Below are 12368 nucleotides of genomic sequence, written 5' to 3' on the forward strand. Positions count from 1 at the left end.
TGTAATTTCGATCTGTTAGTGCCATCTAGTGGCCATTATGTATGCATTGAATGAATGTAACCATGACATAAATGGCCATGATATGTGACCCTTAAACACAAAAACCTAAAGTTTATACCTCTGTATAGGTTTCAGTTATTCACATCATCCAACATACTGTACACACATCCAGGCTCCTTTAAATGTAATTAATATAACTCGGCCAATAAACAAATGCTTGTATTAGTGCAACAATTAATTATTAGTGTCGAATGGTATAATTATAATTATCTAATGATCTAAGTCTAATCTTTTACACTTATTAGGTTTTAGTTTTGTCCCTACAGTCCAATGGAGAACATTGGACTGGAGAACACAACATGTCTAATAGTTTTGTCTTTGCTTCATGTATGGTCCAACATTATAAAGTTCTACAAGGTAACTGTTATTTTTGGTACATTTTATGTTGTTTATTGCTTTCCTAAAGAAGTGGGTAATGTATCACTGTCTTATATGTGTTTTGATGTTGTGTCTTATATGTGTTTTGATGTTGTGAAGATATCTTATCCTTGTCTTATTTGTTTCTGAGTGCTACAGGATTGGTAGCAAGCGTGGCCATCCAGAGGGTGGAAGGTTTTTAATTTGTTTATTATGATACATTGTGTGAATTGAAATTGTATTTTAAATTGTACTGTATCTTGACGACACTCTAAATGAGTGAGTGAAGTGAGTCAAGAATAAATAAAGGTTTGAAAAAATACGTTTGTGACAATGTTCACCCAGCAACTCCGTAATAAAATTTGCGGACGACACCACAGTGGTGGGGCTCATCTCGGGGGGAGATGAGTCCGCATATAGTGACGAGGTGGAAAGGCTGTCGATGTGGTGCGGAGAGAATAACTTGGCCTTGAACATCCCCAAGACAAAGGAGCTAATCATCGACTACAGGAGGTTAAAGTCAGACATCCTGCCCCTGATAATCAACGGTGACGCTGTAGAGAGAGCCTCGGACTTTCGCTTCCTAGGGGTGCATTTGAATGATGACCTGACCTGGACCACCAACACCACTGCCACTGTAAAGAAGGCACACCAGAGACTGTACTTCCTGAGAATACTCAGGAATTACCATCTTCCACAGGAACTGCTGGTGTCCTTCTACAGGTGCTCAATTGAGAGCATCCTCACCTACTGTATATGTGTGTGGTTTGGCAGCTGCACCGTTGCAGAGAGGACGGCACTCCAGGGAGTGATCAGGTCTGCCCAAAAAATTATCGGCTGCTCCCTCCCCTCCCTGGCTGACCTGGACAGCTCCCGTTGTCTCAGGAAGGCCCATAGTATCCTAAAGGATCCATCCCACCCCGGGCACTGCCACTTGAAGCTGCTGCCTTCGGGCAGACGATATAGATCGCTGAGGGCAGGAACAAATAGACTTAAGAACAGTTTCTACCCAAGAGCAGCAGTGGCTCTCACTGTGGAACTAAATGAGAACTAACATATGCACTTTATTGCGATATAGGACACTTTTTTAAAAATCGACTGGTGTAGTTTTCTGTATTTTAATAGTTGTTGTATAATGCACTTTTAAGGGGTTTGCTACAATTTTGTTGTTCTTAACTGTAACAATGACAAATAAAGTTCATTCATTCACTGTTTTAATAAACTGAATCAGAATACGACACAAAGAAATCAACATACTTCATGTATCTGTGTGTCATTAAAATGGAATAGATGGCTGTATAGATTCATGTTCTATAAGCTTCCCTTTAACGAAATAATAAAAATTGAGGCAGACAAACCAAAGCAAACACATAAACTACCAAATGCAAGCACAGCCATCATGTAACCGTAACAACACAGAAACTAACTAGTCATTTCACAAATCCAGTAATTCATGGCAGAACATGCTCTGTCGTTCCATCCTTGGATACGAATCAAACCCACAAACTCAACACAATCTTCTTCTTCTCCTTGGTTATTAGGCTCACCTCTGCGCCAGTAGCTAGATAATTAGAAACATTTAATGTATTACAAAACCTTTAAAATAATGTTTTTTCTTTCACTTTTTAAAATCATGACCTCAAATGATATTCTAGACCAGTGGTTCTCAAAATTTTCGGGTTGCAAGTGCAACCCCCCAAAATAATCATATTTGAACTGGAGACCCCCACCCTGACAAGCACTTGGAATTATAGTAGTTGAGGAATTGCATTGTATTTGGCTCTGTGGGCACAAAACAAAATCATCTGGGGACCCTCCTGGGGGTCCCGACCCATAATTTGAGAATCTCTGTTCTCTAGACAAATTAACCACTTTCACCTTGGCGTGCCTATTTTGGGCATGTCATCATAGGTGACAATGTTCAAAGATTTGTAAAAGGTTGCAAAAACAGACGATCTACAAGCTCACAGCACGTACAATTTGAATAGGGCTTAGTGAAATACACAACAGTTATAATTGTCTTAGGGACAGTGCAATAGATTTGTATTTAATGTATAGATTTTTATTTAACATTTAATACCATTATAGAAAAAAGTAGCAAATATGAAATAATTCATATGCAATATAATGGTACTTAAAATGTTTGCTGAAATGAAGAAGAGAAGTAAAGTCTTACATTGGTGTGGTGAGTGGGGTTCCATCTACCCATATCCAGACTCTTTCTTCGTCTCTGTCAGTCAAACCCAGCCACGTGGTCTGGTCTCTGCCAGTAACTCTCTCAACAAAGTCCTGGACAGAAAAGATGCTGGTTACCAGCTGTAACACATTTTAATTGATTGTATCTTGCAAAAAGACACACACACACACGGGCGCACACGCACACACGCACGCACGCACGCACGCACGCACGCACGCACGCACACACACACACACACACACACACACACACACACACCTGTTTTTCTTTGCTGTTTATGACCATCAGGTCTGATTGTCTTTCTCTACAGTATTGTCTGCTCACATTCCAGGTTTTCTTCTCAGTAGAGACGTAGTAACACACACCACCATCAAATGTAAATCCATGTGGTTCTTCTAAGAACAACAAATAAAGTTAGACACTGGTCTTTCATTTGCTTAGATTAATGACAAACAATGAAAACAACAAACAAGAAAAACCGTGATGTCTCACTGACCACAGAGCCTCCTCTTCAGGTCATCTCGTTCTTCAGTCAGGTTGCTATATTTGCTTTGTATCTGGTCATTCAGTTCAGTCAGGTTGTTATATCGGGACCGTATTTGGTCTCGGTCTTTGACCAGGTCGTTTTTCTCTTTAATCAATTTAGAAGCTGCAACAAGGAGAATCAAGAAACTGATGATCGAGCTTTATCTGCAACTTTGTTCTGATAGTAAAGTATAAGACGCAAGAACATGAGTCACATTTGTCATTCAGGGACGGATTAAGCCCTGTGCAGGTCATCTTTTAGGGCCCCACCCTCGCAGGCTCATTAAAGACCCTAGCCATCTCAACCTCGGACTGTTTCAGATGCTGCCACATGGCAAGTGGCTCCGCAGCCACAGCACCACTGGCAGTAGGCTGCTGAATAGCTACTTCCCCATGAATGAATAGACAAAGACAAAATATTGACAACAAGCTCTGAATACACTAAAGCTTGAATCTCTAAACCTTGAATGTAAAATTACCATGGGAGGAAATAACAAATAGTTGTGCAGTTAAAGTCGTAATGTGTAAGATTAATTTTAGTAGTCTTCTTTGGCAACACCTAAGATAGCTCATATTTCTCTAAAACTGCCATTCCCAGAATTCCGTTTGAAACAAAATCGGGGGAAGTAGCTCTCCAAACTGAATGCAACAGATTCCTACCGCTGAGGATATTTTCGAAAGGAGCAATACATAAAAACACTCAAATATACATAAGATGTAAACATGCTATTTATAGAATGATGACACTCACTGTGTATGGCCAGGCCAATGATGCCAACCAATAGGAGAAGACACAGCAGCCCCAGACACACTCTAGCAGGTCTGTGGCGATTCTTCTTTGACTCACTGGGTTCTGAAAAAAACAAACATCACATTTTCAAGGTGTATTTCTTTTTTGACATTACACAAAGCAGAGCACATGCATGAATTGTGTGGCTTCACATGTGAATACATGCAAATGTGCCATTAAAAAAGTCAATAAAGTCAGTAGATAACAGATATAGTAATGATAATTACAGCACAAGTCACTTTGCAAACATCACTGGCCCATACAAGTTAACAATTTGTTTATGAGTACACTTTCACATTAAGTTATCCTGAATATAAGATTATTTTTGCATGTGCATGTCGCTGTTTCTGATCATCTTAACAAACTGTTCCTTTATGGCATTGGCCAACTTGATTTATTTTTTCTGTGAGACACCACTGCTCTTGCAAAACATCCATAGATGTGTTAATTACTCATTGTAGTTATTATCATTATTATTATTATTATTACCCTTATTATTATTATTATTATTATTATTATTATTATTATTATTATTATTATTATTATTATTATTATTATTATTATTATTATTATTATCATTACCCTTATCCTTATCATTATTATCATTATTACCCTTATTATTATTATTATTATTATTATTATTATTATTATTATTATCTTATTATTATTACCTCCACGCTGTGCTGTGTTCCCAGGGTGAGGAAGCCTGAGATTTTCATATGTGTCGTCTGTGGGTTCTGGTATGGTGTACACGTCCTCAGACATTCTCGTTCATCTTCAAACTAACACAACTTGGTGGAAACACAGAAGTCACAAAAATGTTGAAACAGTTTGCAAGAATAGTGGAGTAATTTCCTGATGTCAACACCTTGTCTGGTAGCTAAATGCACAGCAGCTTATCATCTCTGTCGGGTGGAAACCTCATATGTCCAAAACAGTTACTTTTCAGAATTCAAATAAAAAAAAACAGCAAAAGTGCAGATTTACAAGCTCAAAACACGTCGCGGGTGGATCTGCTAAGTTTGATGCTTTTGTGTGATGCTGTAGTATGACCAAGTAGGGCATTAATTTACCAAACGTAAATTATGGAGTTAAAATATGGAGATAAGAGGTTTCTGCCCGACAACAATGTTATCAGTTCTGCTTTAAGGAGGTTGGACAAAATGCAACAAATATCACAGGAAAGTCCCACCTCTGTGCTGTGGTGACCATTTCCTCAACAATGATCTTGGTGAATTTACAGCTATCAATACTTAGACTGTTACACACACATTTTAACCATTTATTTATGTCCACAAAAGAGAAACATACATGGACACAAATATTATTGGTGCAGTAAGGTTACATTCACAAAATCATGGCATATGTCTTCATGATACAATAAGCATGTCACTCAGTACTCTATGGGTATACGTAACGGCGTCTCCGCCATATATGGCGGCTCCCAATTATAGCAGAGACAGTACAATACTTTGCCAGCCTGTTTGCTTCCTTTTTGGGCATCCCAAGTTGTTGAAGGCCTCTAACAACCAGTCTGTGGGTATGTCCCAGGCTACCAAATATAAAAACAAATAGTCTGCACCTATAACCTAGCTCTGAGAACGTGAGAAGGTGTGTAGAAGTGGTCTGTATTTCAGGACCGTGGTCTTAAAGGCTTCCTCTAGGCTAAGGTCAAAGGTGCATGCCACCTCTGTACCGGTTCGGTTCGAGTCAGCCATCCATACACCCATCTGACCACTTAACACGGTAGCCGAATGGCTGCCGAGTTAAGTGGTCAGATGGGTGGGCCGCGAACACTTTAGAGATTTTAAAGTGGGCCCTGATCCGGAAAAGGTTGGGAATGGCTGCCATAGAGTGAATTGAGTGTTATGATCATCATGCAGATTTTTTTTTTTAACTCTAAGGTTTGGATGCCAAACAGACTTAACATTGTTCTCTGAACGTTATACCACAATATTTAATTGTGTTTTACATTTAGAATAATATTTAACATGGAGAAATCAATATACAAATATTTATGTTCGGAGAAATGTTTGTGAGTTTTTCTTTCTGATAATCCTGTCCAGTTTTGGGCAATAGCTATTCGTTAATCAATCAATCAATCAATCAATCGATCAACTAACTTTATTTGTGTAGACTCAGGGGTCCATTAAAAACAAGCAACAAAAAACACACTACATACAGAAAGAACACCCCTTCTCAATAGGGCATGAAAAGTGTTGGACTCCCACATTGCATAACAGCTCACTTGCACTGCACCACTTTGGTTTTCTCAACCTTCCTGAACTTAACCCACAGGGGGCGATATACAGGGGAGTACAGTGTGCTCTGAAAAGGTTTACCATGATCATGAATAGAATGTCCTCCCTAGCATGTTAGCTTGAGCATATAGGCACTGCAGATACAAATAATTAAGTAATACATAATATTATTACTTTGCACAGTAACTAGTGTAACTTACTACAATTGCCAATGCAGTAATAATATTTGGAATAATATAATATGCTGTCTAGCTTTCATCCTGTAGTACTCTATCCACTGGACCAGTTCAAATCAACGTCCAGAGAAACAGTGATATTTTTCTCTCTCTTTTTTTCCCTGATGAATATATCAGTCCATTCATTCATAATGATTTGCACCAGCAGAGGAAATGTAAACTGAACCTTATAGATATTATTTCTATTCCACTTAAATATACTGGGATGTAAAGTAACACATTCTTATCTGATCTTGAGTAGAATACACCAATTTAAAATGCATAAACATTGATGTTGCAGATACATTTTATTGGACTCAGAGAACAAAGAATATTACACTGAGTGTGTATACATACTGTATATGAACATGGTATTCAAATGTAACAGATGGCTGTTAGATTCATGTTATTCACATACTATAGGCTCACCTTTAACAACATGAAAATATTGATATCAATTGTAAATTCTACAAGGCATATTGGGTAGAATTACAAGGCAGACAAACCAAAGCAAACATATAAACTACTACATGAAAACATACCCATCATTTAGCTGTACCAACACACCAGCTAACTAATTGTGAAAATGATGATTTCATCACAGAACTATTTCACAGATCCAATGGTAGCCTATATTACATGGTTTGTCGAACCATCCTTTATTATATCCATTCCAAAACGCAACACAGTCTTCTTCTCCAACGCTATTAGGCTCAGCATCGTGCCAGTACCTAAAAAGATAACATTTTATACATAACACAAAAGAAAGTACAATTATTATTATTTTTATATGTTGTTGTTTTTTTCATCATGAGCTCAAATTATATTCTAGATCATGTACTGTATATCGGCTATTTTCAAATGGCTGAAATGTATATAGGGCTGAAGTAGTTAATGTATGTTTGTAATAATTATCAAAATCTACAAAGTATTTAGTAACTAAAGTTTTCAAATAATTGTAGTGGAGTAAAAGTATAATATTTGCCTCTGAGAAGTAATGGAGTAGAAGTAAAAGTACTGAAAAATGGAAAAACTCCAGTAATGTAAAAATACCTCAATATTGTACTTAAGTAAATGTACTTAGTTACTTTACACCACTGCATACAAGTATAGTTTTAGTGATGGTGTGGCACGTTTGTATTCGATAATGCCATTTAGAAAAAAGCAGCAAAGATGTGAAATGTTAGTTGAAATGAAGAAGAGAAAAATAAGGTAAAGTCTTACGTTGGTGTGGTGAGTGGGGTTCCATCTACCCACATCCAGACTCCTTCTTCGTCTTCATCAGTCAAACCCAGCCACATGTTCTGTTGTCTGCCAGTAACTCTCTGAACAAGGTCCTGGACAGAAAAGATGCTGGTTACTGAAGCACAAACTGTACAACAGATAGATACAACACACACACACACACACACACACACACACACACACACACACACACACACACACACACACACACACACACACACACACACACACACACACACACACACACACACACACACACACACACACACACACCTGTTTTTCTTTGCTGTTTGAGACCATCAGGTCTGATTGTCTGTCTCTACAGTATTGTCTGCTCGCATTCCAGGTTTTCTTCTCAGTAGAGACGTTGTAGCACACACCACCATCAAATGTAGATCCATGTGTTTCTAACAATAACAAATAAAGTTATACACTGGTCTTTCATTTGCTCAGATTAATTGTAACAAACAATGAAAACAACAAACAAGAAAAACAGCTATGTCTCACTGACCACAGAGCCTCCTCTTCAGGTCATCTTGTTCTTCAGTCAGGTTGCTATATTTGTTTTGTAGCTGGTCATTCAGTTCAGTCAGGTTGTTATATCGGGACTGTATTTGGTCTCTGTCTTTGACCAGGTTGTTTTTCTCTTTAATCAATTCAGAATCTGCAACAAGGAGAATCAAGAAAATGAAGATCGAGCTTCATCTACAACTTTGTTCTGATAGTAAAGTATAAGAGTCACATTTGTCATTCAGGGACGGATTAACCCCTGTGCGGTCATCTTTTAGGGCCCCACCCTCGCAGGCTCATTAAAGACCCTAGCCATCTCAACCTCGGACTGTTTCAGATGCTGCCACATGGCAAGTGGCTCCGCAGCCACAGCACCACTGACAGTAGGCTGCTGAATAGCTACTTCCCCATGATTGAATAGACAAAGAAAAAATATTGACAACAAGCTCTGAATACACTAAAGCTTGAATCTCAATCTTGTTTTAACAAATAGTATAAAAAATAGTCTTGCAGTTAAAGGGTAAGACCACTTTAGTAGAGGTTTGGGTTGTGTAGTTACCTTGCCATGATGTAACTCTAAAGGTGAGCAAGAAATCAAAAATAATTGCTCCATTGATTAGAAATTGATAATTCAAAATATGCTCCTCATTGACTTACATTGTACGGTAAAACAGCTCTCAAAGTCACTCTTTTAGCACATAAATTAACCCAAATATAGCTGATTCAGACAATATAGAACATCACCAAACCCAGTACTGTTTGTTTTTTAAATAAAAATGTCAACTTCCTGTTGATTTTACTATTTGAAGATCTGGATCCGGATCCGCCGATCCAGTCCGGGTTTTCTACTTTTCTACGGGTTTTTTTAAATGGCAAAATCAACAGGAAGTTGACATTTTTATTTAAAAAAAAAACAGTACTGGGTTTGGTGATGTTCTATATTGTCTGAATCAACTTTGTTTGCGTTCGTTTTTGTGCTAAAAGAGTGACTTTGAGAGCAGTTTTACCGTACAATGTAAGTCAATGAGGAGCATATTTTGAATTATCAATTTCTAATCAATGGAGCAATATTTTTTTATTTCTTGCCCACCTTTGGAGTTACATCATGGCAAGGTAACTACACAACCCAAACCTCTACCAAAGTGGTCTTGCCCTTTAAAGCCATAATGTGTTTCATTCATTTTGGTAGTCTTTTTTTGGTAATAGCTCAGTTGTCTCTTAAAACTGCCATTCCCAGAATTCAGTTTGAGACACAATCGTTGGAAGTAGCTCTCCAAACTGAATGCAGCAGATTCCTAGCACTGAGGATATTTTGGAAAGCAGCAATAACATAAAAAACACACAAAAATGTGAGAGCTTATTTACATTGTGGAAATGTGAGTGGAAACGGTGTAAAGCCCAATTCATAACTCTTTATTGTTTTGCCCACGCCTTACACCAATCCACCTGCCTCAAAATAAAGCCCAAAGTGTTTCAGCAAATCAATACTATTTCTGACTCGAATATACCTAAGTTGTAAACATACTGAGAATGATAACACTCACTGTGTATGACCAGGCCAATGATGCCAACCGATAGGAGAAGACACAGCAGCCCCAGACACACTGTAACAGCTCTGTGGCAATTCTTCTTTGACTCACTTGGTTCTGAAAAAAACAAACGTCACATTTTCAAGGTGTATTTGTTTTTCGACATTACACAAAGCAGAGCACATGCATTGTGTGGCTAATCCAATCACATGTGAATACATGCGAATATGCCATTAAAACAGCCAATAAAGTCCTGATAATAGTAATAATAATTACAGCACAAGTCACTTTGCAAACACCACTGGCCCATGCAAGTTAACAATTTGTTTATGAGTACACTATCACATTAAGTTAGCCTGAATGTAAGATTATTGTTTTATTATATTTGTGCATGTCACTGTTTTTAATCATCTTAGCAAACGGTTCCTTTATGGCATTGTCCAAATAGATTTGTTTGTGTGTGAGACACCACTGCTCTTGCATAACATATATGTGTTAATTAATCATTGTAGCGTTGTTATTATTATTATTATTACCTCCACGCTGTGTTGTGTTCCCAGGTTGAGGAAACCTAAGGGTTTCATATGTGTCGTTTGTGGGTTCTGGTATGGTGTACACGTCCTCAGGTACTGGTATGGTGTACACGTCCTCAGACATTCTCGTTCATCTTCAAACTAACACAACTTGGTGGAAACACAGAAGTCACAAAAGAGTTGAAACACTTTGCAAGAATAGTGGAGTCATTTCCTGTCAACACCTTGTTTGGTAGCTAAATGCACAGCAGCTTATCGTCTCTGTTGGGTGGAAACCTCATGATGTCCAAAACTGTTACTTTTCAGGATTCAAATTCAAAAACAGCAAAAGTAGCATCGCGTTTCGAGCTTGTAGTTCTGCTACTTGTTATGCTTTTGTGCAGAGGTGGACGAAGTACTCAACCCCAGTACTTGAGTAAGAGTACAGATACTCCTGATCAAATATACTCCACTACAAGTAAAAGTAGCTCAGGGAAAATGTTACTTAAGTAAGAGTAAAAAAAGTCATTGCTTTTAAATATACTTATAAGTTTAAAAAAATACATGCTTTAAAAAAATACTTAAAGTACTTAATTTTTATATCAATGAATTGCTGTAATGTTTTCACAATGAATTTATAGGACCTTGTAACTCTTATTTCAGAGAAGTAACTCTCTGAAACCACCTGGACTGCATGCACTGATGTGCTTGCTTGTAGAACCACAAAGTTATACAAAGCCTGCAGACACATCTATAAAAATGAAAATAGAAATGACTGAGGAACCAGAACTAAATATTTTTACTCCTATACACCCGTTAGGGAAGGCCACACTTCTGCTCTCACACCAGCCGTGTTTCTGGCTTCCCCCTCCGCTCGCCTCTTTATTACATCTTGTATGGGTGTGTAGGAGTAAAAGTATTTAGTTGTTTCTATTTTCTTCCCTAAAATGCAATTTTAGGGAAGAAAAAAGAAACAGCCAACATAAAAGCACTCAGTACTTTACAGCCTTCCCAGAAATATACTTCAGTAAAAGTAAAATACTTGGAAATGTACTCAAGCAAGAGTAATAAGTATCAAAAAAAAATCGAATACTCAAGTAAGATCCTCAGAATCTGTACTCAAGTATATTTACTGTCCACCACTGCTTTTGTGTGATGCTGTAGTGTGATCAAGTAGGGCATTAATTTACGGGAAAAAAACACAAAAAGTAAAAATATGGATATAAGAGCTTTCTGCCCGACAACAACGTTATCAGCTCTGCTTTAAGGATGATGCAACAGATGTCACAGGATAGTCCCACCTCTGTGCTGTGGCGAGCATTTCCTCAACAACGATCAATGATCACACTGTGGAGTGTCACTGTGGGCTCGCCCTGACATGCGGCCTCCCAGAGGTAAGTGGAGCTCTCTGACCCTGGGCGGGGGGATTGAGGGGCGGTACATTCCCTGGTACCACCTCAATCAGACTGAAATGATGACTGCTGTGTCTACTCAAGCAAGTGACAACACCTGTGTACTGATCAGCCAGGGTTAAAACTGAAAAAAGGAAAAAAGGACTGTTTCAAACGCCCCATTGGGGAAGAAGATTTAAGTTTGTTTTGCATTAACCCTCCCCCCGCCTTTGTTGAATTCCCGTAAATAAAATACAAAATATAATTTAAAAAATTAAGAACATTTTGAAACACAAATCTGGCACAAATTATAATTTCAGATGGGGGTCCGTGGATAAATTATTTAACACATTCATTTATTTAGGGGGGACATGAATGAATGTTTGAGAACCACTGGTTTAAACAATAATCAAAAAGAATTTGAAACAAGCCTAAATAAGCAACTACACTTTAGAAGCAAGGCCAAATAAAGCTGCAACTCTACCAATTTATAAGCGACTTTACAGGAAACACAAGCCCAAAGTCGCTTATAATAAGCGGACACACACTGGTTGTCTACACTGGTTGTTTACTCAACTACTGTACTTAGGTACAATTATGAGGTATTTTTTACTTTAGGGCACGGCCACAACGCACATGTGTTTTACCTATGGGGTGGAATCTGTCAATGGTTTTCCAATGGGAATGGCGTGGTTTGATGGTCTTGCGCATCTAATGCCATACTATCTCTGAAAAGGTTTACCTTCACATCAATTGAACATGAATAGAATTTCCTC

At 38.0% G+C, this 12368-nt stretch overlaps 2 protein-coding genes across 2 annotated transcripts; both read right to left on the bottom strand.

The window, feature by feature from the left end:
• Positions 1-1628: 1628 nt before the first annotated feature.
• LOC311046276 (CD209 antigen-like protein C) lies at positions 1629-4694 on the bottom strand (the record flags this gene model as incomplete). Its single annotated transcript, XM_084058494.1, has 6 exons — positions 1629-1978; positions 2594-2706; positions 2873-3009; positions 3111-3263; positions 3891-3992; positions 4601-4694. The coding sequence occupies 6 exons, from the start codon at positions 4692-4694 to the stop codon at positions 1840-1842; spliced, it is 738 nt and encodes a 245-aa protein (XP_083914620.1). The 3' UTR covers positions 1629-1839.
• Positions 4695-8153: 3459 nt separating this feature from the next.
• On the bottom strand, positions 8154-10392 carry LOC311044926 (uncharacterized protein; the record flags this gene model as incomplete). The annotated part of the gene is made up of 3 exons (XM_084056736.1): positions 10226-10392; positions 9705-9806; positions 8154-8314 (listed from the first exon to the last, which is right to left on the bottom strand). Exons 1-3 carry the CDS (start codon positions 10344-10346, stop codon positions 8154-8156), a joined length of 384 nt encoding a protein of 127 aa, XP_083912862.1. The 5' UTR covers positions 10347-10392.
• Between the last annotated feature and the right edge of the window lie 1976 nt (positions 10393-12368).

This window comes from Gymnoscopelus microlampas (assembly GCF_963454915.1).
Source record: "Gymnoscopelus microlampas genome assembly, chromosome: 5".
NCBI lineage: Eukaryota > Metazoa > Chordata > Actinopteri > Myctophiformes > Myctophidae > Gymnoscopelus > Gymnoscopelus microlampas.